Source organism: Hemicordylus capensis, chromosome 5 (assembly GCF_027244095.1).
Source record: "Hemicordylus capensis ecotype Gifberg chromosome 5, rHemCap1.1.pri, whole genome shotgun sequence".
NCBI lineage: Eukaryota > Metazoa > Chordata > Lepidosauria > Squamata > Cordylidae > Hemicordylus > Hemicordylus capensis.
Genome location: NC_069661.1, coordinates 224,121,759 through 224,140,970, shown reverse-complemented (window position 1 = coordinate 224,140,970; position 19,212 = coordinate 224,121,759). Strand labels below are relative to the sequence as shown.

The following is a 19,212-nucleotide window of genomic DNA, read 5'->3' as shown; positions in this document are numbered from 1 at the left end:
GTATTGTTTACAATTTAGCTAGTGTATCTGAAGTTGTTTGAGCACTTAGGAAAAATACTACATGTTATAATTAAATTAACAGCAATTAGTCGTGCAATAAACCTTCTTAAACTGGTACAGCAAAATAGACAATTAAGGGGCTAGTGACTTTGTTACAGCTGCAGAAAAATACAGCCTTTTATATATCACTGCTTTGTATGGTATAACTGGCACTATCAATATTTGAGTTAATCTTTTTTTAGCTACACTTTTACTTATTGCATTTGATAAGATGACCCACATCTTACTCCTAGAATATTCATTCATAATGCAACTTGCGTTTTGGGCGGTATACAAATGTGATACATAAATAAATACATAAAATAAAGCTTTGTATCTAAATTGGAAGTCCCCTTTCTTACATACTTGAACTTTATTTGGCAGTCTACCCATGGGCAAATAGATTCTGTTACATTTTGTTGAGTGCATTATTGTAGAATGTTGAAAGTGATCCATGATTCTTTACTTGGCGGAATTAATATGGAGATTGTTAATTTGGGGTTTTTTTGCTTGTTGGGAGTTTTGTAGGGGGAAAGCAGTTATGGGAGAAAACCTGCTACTTGTTTGGAGTACAGCTGGATTTGTAAATTTTATTTCAGCACTTAAGTGCTATTCTAAATGACTTTAAATTACGCACATTGAAATGTACATCAGCTAATTTTTTTAATGGTCTCCACTTCATCCATTTCCTATTATTGATTATCCATTATTGTTCTGTAGTTTCTACAAGTGAAAATTAATACTTCATTAAAGAGACACTAACCTTCTTATAATTGGAAAAGGTTCTCAGTATCCCTACTAGTTTCCTTTCCTTTCCTTTCCTTTCCTTTCCTTTCCTTTCCTTTCCTTTCCTTTCCTTTCCTTTCCTAAACCCTTTAATATGACTTCATACATATTCTTCCACTCACCATTGTCAACGGTGTGCGCTTGTTTGTATGTTGGTGTAGTAAACCTTTTATTTAACTTTTTTACATCTTATATAAATAATAGATCTATGTTTCTGACCATGTTTTACAAAACAAAACCCACAACCTACCTACCTCCTGCCCAACAACTGTCAAAGAACTGTTTCCAAATTTGTGTATAATCACTCTACAGAGTATTAATTACTGTCATGCCCTTGCTCGAGGACAGTGAAGAGGAGTGGGAGGCAGGCAGCCTTCTAGTAGGTGGGGAGGCATCTGAAGGAGAGCAGTCTGATGTCGGAAATCAGGAGATAGCTGAGATGGGCCAGGGCAAATGTTCAGCACAGGAAGGTCCGTCAGGTCCAGGGGTGAAGGGTCAGACCCCGAGCCGGAGGACAAGCGGCTCTTGACTCCTCAAGAACGCCGACAAGAAAGACGGCAACAGCAAGTGAAGGAACTGCGAAGAAGCCAGTGTCTCCTCGGGAGACAGCAAGAGAGACTCTGTATCTCTAGCAGCTGGCAGGGGTGGAGCGCTAATTAAGGCCAAGGACTATAAATCAGGTAGTGTTGGCGGCAAACAATAGCTCAAAACAACACGTCGGCAGGGCTTGCTCTGTTGTCAGAGCTTCTGCACCTTTGAATTCCAGGCTTCTCCGTTCTGACTCCTGTGACCTGTGCTTTCCTTGCAAGAAACCTGAAACCAGAGCTACCGGCTCTGGTGGCATAAATCTTTGGGTAGGCGTCGGCCGTCAGGCAAGCTCGTGACAGTTTGTTTCCAGCCCCTGAGAACGGACAGAAACTGAGCCATTCATCTCTTTTGAGGGTGATCCCCAGTCACTGGTGGTTGTTTGTGCCTTGTTGGATTCTTCTGCTGTGTCTTCTGCCATGGCACAAGGTTCCTCTGCAGCTTGTGTGTCACTTTGTTCAGGAATGCAACTGAGGTGGTCAGCTCCAGCAAAAGTCAAGCATGCATTCAGATCTGGTTGAGGGGGAACAGAGTTGGATGCAACTGGAGTGCCTAGTCTTACAACACAAGTGCCTACACAACTCTGAAGCAATGTCCTGCTGGCAGATCTTGGAGTTGTACATGTAGAGAACCGTCAGGGAGTTCTGCCAGTAGATTTAGGAGTCCAGCCTGCAAAGGTTTTGATAGGAGATTTGACTTGGAAGAACCCGCCATGAAATGTCACTTTCTCCACCTGCTGCAGCATTGCTGGGCCTGCAGCCTCCGTTGCCATCTCCTCCTGCTTCATCTGGTTCTTCATGAGCATTTTGATAGCTGTAAGGTGTTTTTGGGCAGCAGTCCTTTCAGCAGAGCCATCCTTTGCTTTGGTTGCCCTTTGAGAGGATACCTTCTTCTTGGCAGGTCTCTTGGCCTGGACATCACGTGCCATTTGCCATCCATTCTCCTGAAGCTTCCTTAAGTTCTCAAATTTTTTATTCACATCTTCTACTTGGAAGTTCACCATGTCCCAGAATCCATCCATATCTGCACACGTTATCTCCTTTTCACCATGTCTGAACTCGCAGTTATCTACTAGCCCTGCAAACTTTATGAATCTCTCTGACAACAGCAGTGAGTTTGCCCAATGGTGGTGCGGACAAGGTCTCTTGCATCCTCTGGTATGTCCATTTCAGCTGTTCCGCCCCATTCCAGACAATGAGATGTCAGCCTCTCTGTCCCAGATTGAAGGATGTTTCTGAAATAGGGCACATCGTGTTGCAGCTCCCCTGCTGGCTCTGGCGTTTCAGTTACAGGATGACATGCTGCAGAGAGGTCTCGGTTCCACAGGAAATGGCACCCACCACACTTTCCATCTCTTTTCCCAGCGACTCCAGTGCAGGCTGACACTCTGGGATGTTCTCTGTTCCGTCTTCAGTGGGGGAAGACTGACTTTTTAGAGGTCAGTCCTGTGGTCTGGTTTCTTTTGTGTCTTCACTGGTGGTCTTTGTGGGGCTCCAGCTTTGTAACGCTGCAGCATTTCTATGTGTGCCTGGCCACGAGTCTTGACTGAGACATTTCCGGTTTGGATTAGCTTTGCCTTGTTCTTTGGGGAAGGTATTCCATCTGTTTCCTCCAGTAAAAAAGTTCCCAGTCCCTTGATGGCTGGGTATTCACATCAATCAGTCCAAACTGCCTACCCTTATTGAACTGAATGTACTGGCTTTCCTTCTGCCTAATGGACTTTTGGCGGACAAGTTTTGTCTTGAGAGTGTTGAAACTCAGATCCTTTTTATACAGAGTGGCAAAATAGGTAGCCATCTTATATATTCTGAAGGAGAGTACAGGTTCTCCACAAACAAGCAGGTGTTGGCTCCAAATCCAGCCCCTGAAAATAGACAGAAATTGTGCTCAGTATAGCAGTCTTCAAATTTCCTTGAAGAGCCAAGTCAGTGGTTTTGCCTCATGAGGTCCTGGGCAAGTCACGTGTGGCAGGAAGCACAATGGGGGGAGCAGGCAAAGTCCAACAAACAGGAGATTAGGAGCCAGAGATCAGTCCAGTAAGAGCAGGCAAGTCAAAATAGGAAAACGTCAGAAGCCAAAGATCAATCCATTAGAAGCAGGCAGGGTCAAAGTCCAAAAACAGGGAGACCACAAGCCAGAGCAGAATCAAGACACCACACCTACACAACAAAGTTGCCCCTTGCAGAATCTGTGTATAATAACACCCCACATGCTTCGACCTGGCAGAACCCCTTCTATGCTAACTATGGATGCCATCCTCGCTTCTTCCCAAACACCTTTGCTCCTGCCTCCGCTGTACCCGCTGTAGATCAGTTTTTGCAATAACTTTGGGCTATCCAGGATGTCCTAAAGGAGCAACTGGACCACTCAAAGGATGCCTATAAACATGCAACCAACACCAAGAGACAATCAGGACCTCCACTGAAAGTAGGTGACCAGGTGTGGCTGTCAACACAACATCTTTCGGCGCGCAGACCTTGCCGGAAACAGGATGCTTGGTCCGTGGGCCATATCCCATCGTAGCCCAGATCAACCCTGGCACCTTTCACCTCTGCCTGTCACCCTCCCTACACATTCACCCTGTGTTTCACCATCTGCTATTGGTCCCAGCATCACCTGATCATCCTTGGCATGAACAGAAGGCGCCCTTGCCTCCAGTATTAGTAGAGGGTGAGGAAGAATATGAGGTCAAGGAAATCTTGGACTTCCATAGGTGTTGGGGACGGCTGCAATATCTAATCGACTGGCCGGGGTACAGTCCTGAAGATCGCTCCTGGGAAGATGCCGAGGATGTTAATGCACCCGTGTTAATGCGCCAATTACACCGGCGCATCCTGCTAAGCCTGGACCTCCGACTTCCGTGGAGAAGGTCCCTGGGGAGGGGAGTAGTGTCATGCCCTCGCTTGAGGACAGTGAAGAGGAGTGGGGGGCAGGCAGTCCTCTAGTAGGTGGGAAGGTACCTGAAGGAGAGCAATCTGATGTCGGGAATCAAGAAATAGCTGAGATGGGTTAGGGCGAATGTTCGGTACAGGAAGGTCTGTCAGGTCCAGGGGACCCTGGGGGTGAAGGGTCAGGCCCTAAGCCAGAGGGCAAGCAGCCCTTGACTCCTCAAGAACGCCGACAAGAAAGACGGCAACAGCAAGTGAAGGAACTGTGAAGAATTCGGCATCTCCGCGAAAGACAGCACGAGAGATGCTGAATTTCTAGCAACTGGCAGGGGTGGAGCGTTAATTAAGGCCAAGGACTATAAACCAGGTGGCGTGGGCAGCGAACAACCGCTGGAAACAACATGCTGGCTGGGCTTGCTCTTTTGTCGGAGCTTCTGCACCTTTAAATTCCAGGCTTCTCTGTTCTGACTCCTGTGACCCGTGCTTTCCTTGCAAGAAACCTGAAACCAGAGCTACTGGCTCCGGTGGCATAAATTTCTGGTCAGGCGTCGGCCATCAGGCAAGCTCATGACAATTACAAAATAAACATGATTTCAATCTTTCTGGCTTGTCAAAATGTTTTTTCTTCTGATCAACATAATTCAGATAGGGCTACCATCTTTCTAAGAAATAATTTATGTATGACTTGTGTAACACTTATTTAATTTGTGAGGAGATTTTGACTTGTACCAAAATTGTCCATATTTTATTGAACCATAATGCAGGGCTAGGGGCTTTTAAATCTTTCCAGTGCTTTGCTATAACACTTTTGATTGCTACCAAGAACAATACTATTGAAACTTGTTACCAGCTGAGCTTATTCTGCCTGCTCCCAGAAGCCTCCCTGGTTGCAACTGCATCTCCAGGTGAAGATTGCACCTTTGCTATGCTCAGGAGCTGCCCCGCAAAGTGAGCTCCCAGTCTGTGTTATACATAGGGACAAATTGCTTAGTTGGCAATGGACTGGTTGCACCCAGATTTGGCTACAAGCACCACAGATTGGAAAGGGGATTAGATTCATACTCCCTCTTTCTATGAGAGGGCCCCAGGTAAGCAGACTGTCATGGGCACGCTGGAAGACTCCGAAGAGGAGTTGGAGATTGAGACAGAGCAAACAGCAGATGAGGGTGGGCAAGGACCAGAGCTTGCTAAGGAGAGTGGGTCTGCTGTACAGGGAATAGAAGAAGAATTACAGCCGGGTGAGGCAGCTCTTGTGGAGGAGGCGCAACCAATCCCAATTGTGGAGAGGCGCTGATCCAAAAGACAACAAGAGCTAAAAACTCGCATGCGTAAAACAGGCAAAGATGCTGACTCAGCAACTTTTAATTGACAGTACCAGGGGGCTCAGCCTATTTAAGACGCCTGTAACAGAACTTCCCTACTGATAGCAACAACAGTTTCTTCCGTGCTACATGGCTGCGTTCCTGTGTTTTTCCTTGGAAGTGTTTAGACCTTGGACTGACTGACCTTGCCTCTGGATTTCGCTTTGGACCTTGTTGAATTTCGGATTGATGGACTGGTTTGGACAATTTATTCCTGTAGCAATTTGTTATTCTCCTTATGCTTCTGGCTGCGTCTGGCTAAGCCCGGCAGATTTACGACACAGACTCCAGAACTAGCTACTGCAAGTGTCTGGCATTCGAGATCATTTCAGCCTTGGAATGAAATCTAAATTCTCCTCATCCTCTCACAAGAGAGATAACACCTGTTGCTAACAAAGCAATTAGGCCAGTAAGGGAAGGCAGATAAGACAGGTGCAACAGCAGACTCCATTACAATAGGGATGAAGCAGTGACATAACTTTGAAGAGGTGCCAATTGAAACTTTTGATAGAATTATTGGGAGAGTCAGTCCCAGCACAAGATACTCTTTTGACGCACCAGCACACTCTAGTTTTCATTACAATCAGCCTTGAATACAACAGACGATTCACACACCTCACCCAGGAAGGGAAATCAGACACATTCCGAAAGAGCCTGTATGGACTCCCCTATTCAGCAGAGTATAACAGCAGCAAATTGTCCGCAAGGCACGTTTTAAGTATCCCTAACCCCATGACTTAGTGTGTTTCCTCGTGTATTACATCTGGGACTCCCACTGCAAAACATCTCAGTGTTCCCTTGTGCTTCTCACTCAGGACCCCATTAGACTGCAACAAGAACTCCAGCAGACCACACTACAGACTATAAGATGCACCTTAAATTTTCATCCAGTTTTTGAGTTTTCGAGCTTTCCTTCTCCTCTCGCCTCCATCTCCCCTCCAAGCCATCCCACCGAGCCCCGCTCTGTCCTTTCCCTCCTGCCAGCAGCAGCAAGCCCACGTTGGTGACCCATGGCGGTGGCTGCTGCTACTAGTTGTTGCTCATCGTGGCCGCCGGCGGGGCCCGCCTGGGACCTCCCTCACCTTGTGCCTCCGGCGGCTCCTGCAGGCTGGTGCTCGCCTGTGTGGGCTCGTGCCGCCCCTTTCCAGGCTTGGCTGCAAAAGTCTTTAAGAAGCCTTTTGCGCGCACGCATTCAAAAGGCTTCTTAAGGGGTGGCAGGGACCTCCCTGCCGCCCCCTTCCCCACTGGGCTCCTTTTAGAAATCAGGTGGCAGGATACCGTCCGATTTCTAAAAGGAGCCCAGCGGAGAAGGGGGCAGCAGGGAAGTATCCTGCTGCTCGATTTGAACAGAACAAGGAGCCAGCGAGGAAAGGGGCGGCAGGGAGGTATCCTGCCGCCCGATTTGTAAAGTAAATACGGCGCCGGAGTGGGGAAAGCACGGGAGGGGTAAGTAAACCCCTCCCCCGCCCTTAATGGAACCCCCAACCCCAATCCTTCCGAACCCTTCCTCCTCCTCTTCCTCCTCCTCTTCCTCCTCCTCCCCCTCTCTTTCCCAACAAGCCCTAAACTTTCAACTTCTCCCCGGCCACCATTTTGAATCGGAGTATAAGATGCACCTGAATTTGGGGGGATATTTTTTAAGGAAAAAAGTGTGTCTTATACTCTGTAAAATACGGTAGCCACCACATGTGGATGTAAGAGCCTATTTGGCCACATCTCCTCCAGCATGTTGAGTTCATGTGCACTAGCTGTACCAGTGCTTGATACCATCTCATCAGTATTTTAATCACAGACTCTTTTGTGTTAAGAGAAGATTATTTTAAAGGATGGGATGACCAGATTTTATCACAGACCTCTCTGCATTAAGCAAAATTTATCTGGACCGAGTAGAACCAAAATAAGTTGGATAATCCAACAGACGTAGAGCTGGTTTGGACCAAGTAGAACCAATTTATCTGGACCAAGTAGAACCAAAATAAATTGGATAATTCAATGGACATGGAGCTGGTGCCAAGAGTGTGCTCATCCCAGTGTCACCAGAAAAATATCCCAACATGGTCTCAGGGCATCCCTTAAACCCATGAAGGAAGTGATAATCTGAATTGCCCTTGTACATGCACTCCAAATACCTGTTTGAACAGGTATTTGGCATGCATGTAGAGGGGCATATTTGCATGGTATAGGCTGAGTAGATTGTTGCAACCCATTTGTAGCTTGTATGCATGTAGGCTCTGGGTCCATTCACACAATTCAGGGGGGAAATATGAGCCCTTTCTCACAATCACAGAGAATGGGCTCCGATCTGCAGGGGAGGAAGCCTTGAAATGCTTACCTCCCTGGCAGGCAATTGAAGGCTCCTTTGTGGTCGGGTGGCTCACCCACCCACCCAGACAATTGCCAGCTACTGCTGGCCACATGGAGGGTCGGGGGCTGGGATTTGTCTTCCCACCCCCTGGAACTCCGATAATGCACTGTGCGAGAGCATTACAGAGATCCTGCCAGCACTGGCCAGGCTGCTTGCATGTAGGTGCTGCACAGAGCTGTGCAGCACTGACACATGATCAAATAGCTTGGTTTCTGTGTGCCCTCTTGCCAAAAGCCAGGCTAAGCAGCAGGCTACCTAAGTGGGTTTGACAACGGTTCATATATGCCAGCAAAACCGGTCTGGGCTTTCTTAGCCCAGTTTTGCCTGCATGTGTGAATAGCCCCTATGTGTGTGTTCATACTTGTCAATAGTTTTTTTAACTTGAAATAGAAGGGAGAGATTACAAGCAGGATCCAGATAACCATTGAAACATTTATTTAGCTAGTTAGTACATTTATATACCGCCCCATACAAACGAGTCCCTGGGAGGTTCACAATATACACATAGCTTTTAAAGAAGGCCTTGAGGCTAAATTAACATTGCTATTCCTTCTGATCTGTTGGATGTTCAGTCCTGTTCCTTTGGCTGTTTTATCACTGTTGAATTGGTTTTTATTGACTGATTCTAAATTGATATTGTGAGCTGCCTTAAGGGTCATTCAATAAAAAGGCAAGATAAAAATGTTTTAAGAAATAAAACTACTTTTGGGAACTCAAGGGGGCTTTTGATGTGTTTTCCTTGAACAGTAGTTCCTAGTGTCACATGGCAAATTGCTTTTGCAGTCAAGGACCAAGCTATATACCTTATGTTAAGTGCATCTTAAAACCATGGTTGCCATAAGGAAGCAACACAGGAAACTGGACTCAGTGTAAAGCACCATTTAAATATAAAGCACATGGCTCACTACTGTCTACACTATCATGCCAAGAATTGAACCAGGGGCCTTCTGCATACAAAGCAGATACTCTGTCCCTGAACAACCATGCCCATGAAAGGTACAGCATCTCTTGCCCTTCTGGCAGGAACCAAACTGGTGAGCTAAGGAGCCAAAAGGGCCAGACAAGATAGCAAGAGCTACAGAGGTGCCTTCCTCCAGCAGCTGTTTCCACAATTCCATATTCTAATTGCAGCAGAACGGACAGTTTAGCATCACCTGAGGGATGCTGAATTGTCCATTCTACCACAGGGGTCCTGTTGGTCATGGCTAGTTCTGCAGGTCACTTATATAGTCACCCTGGGAGTGAAGGGCAGGGTAGAAAACATTCTACAAATAAAATATTAACGTTCTCTGAAGGGATGATTTAAAGGAGTTGGGGCCATAGCTCAGTGGTTGAGCTTTGCATGCAGAAGGTCCCAGGTTACATCCCTAGCATCTCAAGTTGGGGCTGGTAAAGAAACCTCCTGAAACCCCGGAGAACTGCTGCCAGTCAGTGTAGACAATACTGAACAGGGATGTGCATGAACAGGTCCGAAGGCCATGCAAGAGGCCTGCGAACTGGTTCGTGCTTGTGCCGGTTAGAAGTTCGACGCTGGCAGGGGGGTCTCCCTTTAAGGGTGGGAGGGGGTTGCATTTACCCCTCCTGCCGCTTGCCCCCCACCAGCACTCTGTTTTTTAAAAAAAGTTTTGGGGGTGGCAGTGTTCATCCATGCTGCCCCTGCCCCCATTGTTGCCCGAAAATACAGGAAGTACGGGCTGTGCGTGTGTTCGCTGCCACGTGTGCGTGCTTGCCACGCACATCACATGTTGCATGCACACATTACATGCGTGATGTACGCATTCAACATGCGACGTGTGTGGTGGGCACAGGCGGGTGGCGGCAGGCACACACGCAGCCCATACTTCCTGTATTTCCGGGCAACAACAGGGCAGGGGCGGCAGGGAGGAACGCTGCCGCCCTGAAAACCTTTTTTTAAAAACAGAGCGCCGGCGGGGGGAAAGCAGCAGGAGGGGTAAGTGCAAATCACCCTGTCCTTAAAGGGAGACCCCTGCCAGCGTCGAACCACACCTCCGCGGTTCCGTGAACATCACTAATACTGAACTATTTATTTAATTATTTAATTATTTAATTCTATTTTTATACCGCCCTTCCGAGCTGGCTCAGGGCGGTTTACAATTAAAAAAACAGAAATCATTAAAAAAAATTAAAACAGAAATACAAATTTAAACACCCATTTAAAAGCTTAAAAAACAATTAAACTATCAAAACAATTAAAACCCTGAAAACCAGGTTAATATTAAAACAATTAAAACTAATTAAAAACCCTGAAAGGCCAGGCCAAACAGATGGGTTTTAAGGGCTCTCTTGAAGGGCAGTGAAGAATTAAGATTACAAATTTCTGCCGGGAGTGCATTCCACAGCCCAGGAGCAGCTTCAGAGAAGGCCCGCCTCTGAGTCGCCACCAAACGAACCGGTGGTAACTGGAGACGGTCCTCTCCATATGACTGTAATGTGCGGTGGGGATCATATAAACTAGATAGACCAACAGTCAGACTTGGTATCAAGCAACTTCCTATCTGCTGTTTGTGAGAATTACATAGAAAAATAGGAAGATAAATCTGTGCCTGGGCTGCACGACTTCAAACTACGAGTGTGCATTCACATGATGGGATGGCCTTCCATACACATACAAAAACCTTAAGTCCTCCACATAGAAAACAAGATGTTGGACTAAGATTAGGGTGTAGAACCCGTCTAGATAATGAGGCTGTTCTCATGCACAGGCAAAACTGGGCTAACGAAGCCAAGCCCAGCCTTGCCCATGCATTAGAACCACCAAGATTGTGCCTGATCCCGGCAGTGCCTCGGCAGCAAAGCCACCAAGCCAGCCAGCCTCTTAAACGGGGCTAAGGGAGCTAGTGCAGTTTTCTGATTGTCTGCTGGGCCTGGGAGACTGCGGAGCTCCCAGCTGCCATTGGGGGAATCCTCATAATGCACCGCACACTCACATGGTGCATTATGGGAGTTCCAGTGGCCGGGGTGATGCATCCTGGCCCACGACCCTCCGCACAGCCCTAGGAGGCAGCTGCACATCTGGGCATGCAATCTCCACACCCAGACTAGCAGTGAGGATCATGTGCAGGGGAGGTAAGCTTTATGAGGCTTCCTCCTCTGTCCCTTCTAGTTTTCTTCATGCAGGTAGTTTTCATGCCTCCCCCACCTGCAGTCTGAAGTGGTACAGTTGAAAAACCATGACCTGCTACTGCTACTGCTACCCTCCTCTGCTACTGCTATTTGTGAAAACTAGGCATGTATGACCCTCCTTATATAGCTTTGGGTTCTCTTCAGGACCCATTTCCATGGGTGGGGGTGGAGAACGTTAAAATAATGACGCTTGTATGAGCTTGTGCATGTCATATGAATTTAAATCAGTGCTGTTCTCTTGATGGAAAATACAAAAGTGTCTTAAAAGTAAGTGAGCAGTTATATTCCAAACCGTACTAAAAGTGGCAGAACATTTTTAGAGCGATTTGCCTTTTATCTTTTGGATTTACTGCTGAGAGTTTTAATGGCTGCTATTATTTGGGGACACTTTGAAAGCTTTGGGATATTAGAAAGAATTAAGCAACACAATTACAGTTGGGCTCTCTACTTACCTCCGTTCTCCTAGGTTGAAACAAGCTCTGGTTAACTTTCACAAGTCAGTGTGACAGCAGATTAATGAATGAAGGAGTATGACGGCTGGTGTCACAGTGGCTGTCTCCATTATTGCTTTTGCTCAAGCTGTGCCTTTGGGTTTTGAATATACGCTGTATGCAGTGTTAACTTTGCTAAATTATTTTATTTCTTTGCCCATTATCATCTCAGATGGAGATCCTGCGGTAGCTTGATTTGGGACCTAATGTATCACTTATATTTCCAGGAAGAAGAGAAACTAATAATTCCCACCAACAGGGATCAGTCAGAGAAAAGACTAATATGGCTGAAAGGGCTTATTGTTAGCAGCAACCTCCTTCCCTGCTCTCAATTATGATGTTACACTGATACATCTGATTAGGAATTGCTAAGAGCAAATTCGTTTGTGTTTTTCTGCAAGGATGTCTCCAACCTGCCTGGCTTCAATAAGGCTGCTCGAGGAAAATCAGTTGAGCTTATTATCAATCCAGAGAAGATTTCTACAATTTAATGCAAGGGTGAGTTTTTGGGTTTGGGTGTTTGTTTGTTTGTTTGTTTGTTTTTTGGAGGGGGGAGCCACAGTTCAGTGTAAAGCACACATTTTGTATGTGCAGGTACAATTCTGTGGCATCCCCATATAGCAGTGAGAAAGATCTCTGGCTGAGGACCATATACTAGAATGATGATGGGTTCCCAGCTGCACACTGCATGTGTGAAGGGAGATCCTTCACACATACAACCTGTACATGCATAGGCTCTATTTAGATGAACATGCAGTGTCTGGGAGTGGTGACAGTACACACAATTTTGATGCCAATGTTCAAGGGATGTTTGAAAAGGGTAGTATGGAGGGAAAGGTATTACAAATGTGACCCATGCATGTTAGCGGCACAAGAGTTTATCCAGAGTTTGAAGAAACAGCTTCATTCATGCAGCTCAACAGGGATTTACGCTCATCAGCAAGAGCAACTCTCAGCACCCACTATTTAAGTCTGAAGCAGAATTTATTCTTGTGCCACAGTCTTATGTAAAATACCACAAATGCTTCATATCTGCTAAAAATAGATAATGTATATAGGGTGTATGTCCCCCCAGCTATTATTACTATGAATAAGAATATGTGTGTGTTTGTTGCATTTCTAAGTGCTCTTCATCCTAAGACACTAGGGCAAGGTTAACAACAGTCTCAAAACATCAAATTAGAACATAGGAACATAGGAAACTGCCATATACTGAGTCAGACCATTGGTCTATCTAGCTCAGTGTTGTCTTCACAGACTGGCAGCGGCTTCACCAAGGTTGCAGGCAGGAGTCTCTCTCAGCCCTATCCTGGAGAAGCCAGGGAGGGAACTTGGAACCTTCTGCTCTTCCCAGAGCGGCTTCATCCCCTGAGGGGAATATCTTGCAGTGTTCACATATCAAGTCTCCCTTTCATATGCAGCCAGGGCAGACCCTGCTTAGCTATGGGGACAAGTCATGCTTGCTACCACAAGACCAGCTCTCCTCTCCCAAGTAACATACAAGTAAAAGTAGCAGTGAACAGAAACAACAACCAGGCAGCAATAAAAATAATTAATTAATGCCAAATGCCATAGTGAATAGGGCCATCTTTGCCCAAAACAGCACCTGAAGAGACAGGGAAGCCCTCATCTCCCCTGGGAGAGAATCCCACAACCTGGGGGCTACCACCAGGAAGGCTCTGTCTTGTGCGCACAACAAATGTGCCTCCTCAGGCAAAGCAGTGCCCTGTTGGTGGAATCTTCTCAGGCAAGTAGATTCATCCAGGAGCAGGTGATCCTTAAAATATCTGGAGTCCAAACAGTGTAGGGCTTTAAAGGTGATAACCGGCACCTTGAATTGTACTCAAAAACAGATAGGCTGCCAGGACAATTCCTTCAATATCAGTGTAATATGAGCACGATGGGTAGCTCCTGATAATAATATAGCCATTACATTCTGCAATCTACACCATCTGTAATTTCCTAATACTTTTCAAGGACAGCTTCACATTGAACACATTGCAGTAATATGCTGCGTTTCTTCTTCTTCATCTTCATCATCATCAACAACAGCAAATAATTATCAAAGGGGTTTACATAGCCAATGGGATGAGAAAGTGGTTCCCTGTCCCAAAGGGGCTCTCAGTAAAAAAATAAAATTAAATGAAATTTAAAAAATCACACACACACCACCAGCAACAGCCACACTAGGAGGGATGCTATGCTGGGATAAGTAGGCACAGCTGCGCTCTCCTCTGCTGCTCCATGTTCCATGCACAGAATGTCTTCACAGCTGAAGTTAGCAATTCTTATCCAAGAAAACATTCAGTTAACATCTGGTACAATTCTTCTAGTAATTAAGAGCATACATACTGCAACAGAAAGAAGCTCCCATATAGTACAACCCAGTTTCCCAGTTGGGAGTACATGAATCCATTGAATAAACTAGAATTCCACATCAAAGGAATGGAGATCAGGCGGCTGAACCACAATACTAATCATTCCCCCAGGCTTTCCTCATAGGAATGAAGAAACTTTGATAACTTCTAGTTTTTCAGTATAGGCTCTTTTGAGATAAGCATTATATCATGGGTGGAATTGCATAGTGCTGTGGGCCATTGTGCAGGTATGCACATACAATGTTCAATGCTTATACAATTTTTGTATGGTATATGCACATACAGATCCGTAAACATGTTCAATTATTCACACATTATGTTCAAAGCATGTATGGTAGAACACTTCCTATCTGTATCATGGATTTCAGTAGAGGAGAGCTGGTCTTGTGGTAGCAAGCATGACTTGTCCCTTTAGCTAAGCAGGGTCCACCCTGGTTTTATATGAATGGAAGACTTGATGTGGGAGCACTGTAAGATATTCCCCTTAGGGGATGGAGCCACTCTGGGAAGAGCAGAAGGTTCCAAGTTCCCTCCCTGGCATCTCCAAGATAGGGCTGAGAGAAATTCCTGCCTGCAACCTTGGACAAGCCGCTGCCAGTCTGGGTAGACAATACTGAGCTAGATGGACCTATGGTCTGACTCGGTACTTGGCAGCTTCCTATGTTCCTATGACCTGCATCCAGCTTCATTTTTCAGGCAGGGGTGTTTCCCAGTTCTACTTGGAGATGCTAGGGTTTGAACCTTGGACCCTCTGCTGATGTCCAGACTGACATCTGCTGATGTCCAGACTGACATCTGCTGATGTCCAGACTGAGTTACTTAGTAGCACCGCTCAGGTGCTACTCTAAAGCAGGGTTTCTTAAACTTGGGCCCCCAGATGTTGTTGGACTACAACTCCCATCATCCTCAGACATGGCCTTTGTGGCTGAGGATGATGGGAGTTGTAGTCCAACAACATCTGGGGGCCCAAGGTTAAGAAACCCTGCTCTAAAGGACTACTAAATTTCAATAGAACTTCAGTTGAGTAATTTGGCCAGAATATCAGCCAGTGAGTGTTTATTTGCACTGCTGATATGAAGTTACCTTAATAGGAACATTTGTTCAGATAATATTTATTTATTTATTTATTTATTTATTTATTTAGAATACTTATACCCCAGTGCTGACATGGTGCTGCTGTTCCACTCTGTCTTTATTCACAAGTCAACAGACCCTCTCAGGCATTATACAATTATTTTTTCCCCCACTTCAAAAAATAGTATGTTTTTATGCAGAGGAACAGAAAATTCACAAGCTGCACATCAAAACAAATAAGCTGACATTAAATAAAAGTGCATCAATCCATATTTCTACCCTAAAATATTTGATATATATATTTATATCTGGCAAAGCTTCTGAAGCTCCATCCATTAACAGAGTTCCTAAGTATTTTGAGTCATAACTTGAAGAGCATCCATAAAAGCTTTTGCTGCTGTGACCCACCATCAGAGAAGTAACCTTCTGTGAAGCAGAGAACCCTTTAATCTTCACAAAATTCTTAGAGTCAATTCTAGCCACTGACTTCAGGTTATCTATCTATCTATCTATCTATCTATCTATCTATCTATCTATCTATCTATTTGTCATTCTATTTATCTATCACATTTATATACCACTCCATATAAAATCCCCAGGTGGTTTATAAATTAAAAGCACAAACAACAATTAAAACATTTCAAATAACTTATCAATAAAACTTTTAAAACCTTAAGAACGACAAGCCTGATAAAACAGGTGTATTTTCAGATGTTGTTTAAAAACAACCAAAGATGGGGAGGTTCTGATTTCCTTTGGGAGCATGTTCCAGAGTACCTCCCACTGTGTCCTATTTATTATCCTTGAGTTTGCTCTGAGAGGTAGTACAACTGTCAGATGGGGCAACAAAGGTGTTGTGCAGGCTAGGAGCTAACTACATTGATATGCTGGAGCACCAGAGACTCAGGCAAGCTACTGAAAGGTCCCACCTAGGAGCAAAGAAACACAGGAAGCTGCCATATACTGAGTCAGACCATTGGTCCATCTAACTCAGTATTGACTACACAGACTGACAGCAGCTTCTCCAAGGTTGCAGGCAGGAATCTCTCTCAGTCCTATCTTGGAGATGCCAAAGAGGGAACTTGGAACCTTCACTTCCCAGAGTGGCTCCATCCCCTAAGGGGAATATCTTACAGTGCTCATATTATGTAGACTCCCATTCATATGCAATCAAGGCAGATCCTGCTTAGCAAAGGGGACAAGTGATGCTTGCTACCACAAGACCAGCTCTCTTCCTAAGACATCACCGGAAGCAAGATGCCCCATGTGCATATTATGCTGGAAGCTAAAGAGGTCATCTGTAGTCATACCATGCATAGCAAGAAGGCACAACTCAAAAAGCTTGCCCTGTGTGCTCCCATGCCCCCATTAAGATGTTCAGCTGCATTTATCACAAACAGAGTGACGTTATGAAGAACTGACATTGTCAGTTGTATTTACTTTGCTGCATTTACTTTGGTTGCTTCACATTAAAGATAGCACAGAGGCAGACAAAATGGAGAGCAATTAATTTTGTATGAGGTGCTAATATCATTATTTCTGCATTCTGTGAATGACAGAGACCAGCTGATTCGAGGATGGTTTTATTGTGGGGACAGTGTCAGTCAGTAGACAGTTTTAAATGCTCTAGTTACAAGGCCAATAAGGTCCAGCTTACGTTTTTAAGATCATGGCAATTTTTAATTCTCCTTTTCATCTACCAGGTAACTCATTTTGCATGCATACAAATCAATGCAATTACTTTTGTTCCCTCCTCCTCCTATTCTGCAAAGGCTGGGACTCTAGCAACAACTAGGTTAAAGTTACTGGAATCATCAGTCTCTCAGGCTCTGGATATCTTTTTGAGTTTAGAACCAGCCCCTTTTCAAGGTGGCTAGCTGCCAGTTAAGGTACATAATCAATGTTTTCAGACTTACCCATTAGGGGGGGAAATGTCAGTGGGGGACATGATGCACAGTGTTATGGGGCTGTAGCACTGCACCCTGGGGCGGCTGTGGACTTGTAAGGCCACAGCGCTGTACAGAACAGGCACTTTCTCCCATTGTCTGTAACACTGTGCATCACATCAGCACTGAAATGAACTCAAATTCAGGGAGCAGAACCCAGACCAAGTTACTCAGTAGTACTCAGTTACTCTATAAGATTACTTAATTTCAACAGGACTGCTCAAGAGCAATTTAGTCTGGATGCTGCCCAGTGCACATTTTTTAATCATCATTTTACCGACATGTTCAACAAAATACAAAGGCTAAATGGATATATAAATTAAAAGAGATTGTGAAGTTTTGAGATAGAAATATATAGCACAACCATAGGAAATGAAAATTACAATTTAAATTGAACGTCAAGGTATAAGCACACACACACACATACTTAGCCAAGTGTGTCTTTCTACAAAGACTAGTGGGCTAAGGCAGGCATGGGAGAGATGCTTAGGAAGAAAGTTCATATGTTGAAAGGGATACCAACCAGCAGAGGAAGTATCAGGTTTGCCAAAGCCTTCGGGGAGTGAGACTGAAGGGTATATTTCTCTTAAGTATAAGGCCATACTCCTAAGCACACTGTTGTATTCTATCCAGCAGACCTTTACAAAAGAAGCAGCTATAAAACTGAGCTTCTCAGGTTTAGAGGCTGAAGGGCCAATTTGAGGTGACAAGGGAGGATGTTCTAAACTGTCCTGAAAAACTTAAAATTAGCAAATCGCATGGGCCAGATGGCATCCAGCCAAGGGTTCTGAAGGAACTCAAATGTGAAATTGCTGCTCTCCTAGCAAAAATAGTCCCTACAATCAGGCTCTGTACCAGAGGACTGGAAAGTAGCCCACGTAATTCCGATTTTCAAAAAAGTATCCGGGGGGAATCCAGGAAATTACAGGCCGGTTATCTTAACTTTGGTGCCAGAGTTAATTGATGGAAAATTGATGCAAATTGATGGAAAGTAAATTGATGGAAAGCATATTTAAGGACATAATTGTTAAACATATAGAAGAAAAGGCCTTGCTGATGGAGAACCAACATGGTTCCTGCAAGGGCAAGTCTTGACTCACTAATTCACTAAGACATACATGGTCTTTCAAAAAGCTTTTGACAAAGTTTTGCACCAAAGGCTCTTGCAGTCATGGGATAAGGGGGCAGGTTCATGTGTGGTTTGGTAACTGTTTGAAGGACAAGAAAGAGAAGGTAGGAATAAATGGACAGTTTTCACAATGGAGGGAAGTAGGAAGTAGGGTCCCCTAGCGATCAGTAATGGGACCAGTGCCCTTTAACTTGTTCATAAATGATCTAAAAGTTGGAGTAAGCAATGAAACGGCCACATTTGCAGATGACATTAAACTATTTAGGGTAGTAAAATCCACAACAGATTGTGAGGTGCTCCAAAAGGATCTCTCCAAACTGGGGGAGTGGGTGACAAAATGGCAAATGTGGTTAAATGTAAGCAAGTGTAAAGTGATGCATATTGGGGCAAAAAAAACCCAACTTCACATATACGCTGATGGGATCTAGCTGTTGGTGACTGGCCAGGAGGTTGTGATGGACAGCTTGGGGTTGTGGACAGCTCATTGAAAATGTCGGCTCAGTGTGTGGCAGCTGTGAAAAAGGTCAATTCCATTCTAGGGATCATTAGACAGGGATTTGAATATAAAAATGCTAATATTATAATGCCCTTATACAAATCTATGGTGTAGCCACATCTGGAGTACTGTATTCAGTTTTGGTCGCCATATCTTAAGAAGAATATTGTAGAACTGGAAAAAGTGCAGAAGAGGGCAACCAAGATGTTCAAGGCCCTGGAGCACGTTTCTTATGAGGCTAGACTAAAGCATCTGGGGCTCTTTACTTTGGAAAAGAGGCAACTAAATGGAGACATGATCGAGGTGTATAAAATTATGCATGGAGTGGAGAGAGTGGACAGAGAGAAATTTTTCTCCCTCTCTCACAACACTAGAAACAGGAGTCATCCCATGAAAATGAAGGTCAGGAAATTTAGGATCAGACAAGAGGAAGTACTTTTTCACCCAGCACATATTTAATCTATGGAATTCTTTGCCATGGGATATGGTGATGGCCACCAACTTGGATGGCTTTAAAAGGGGCTTAGACA

General features: G+C 44.8%; 2 protein-coding genes across 6 annotated transcripts in view; one reads left to right on the top strand and one right to left on the bottom strand.

Annotated features, from left to right (window-relative positions):
- The window catches only part of ABTB3 (ankyrin repeat and BTB domain containing 3), a 448,319-nt gene that overhangs the window by 47,236 nt on the left and 381,871 nt on the right, over positions 1–19,212 (top strand). For all 5 annotated transcript variants that reach the window (XM_053258103.1, XM_053258104.1, XM_053258101.1 and 2 more), the window contains exon 2: positions 12,061–12,157. The gene's annotated coding sequence lies outside the window, so the exon portion shown is untranslated. The remainder of the gene's footprint in view (positions 1–12,060; positions 12,158–19,212) is intronic.
- Positions 2,045–3,207, bottom strand: LOC128327449 (disks large-associated protein 5-like). The gene is given in 3 exon segments (XM_053256248.1): positions 2,045–2,523; positions 2,526–2,818; positions 2,987–3,207. Coding segments are annotated over 3 exon segments (993 nt in total).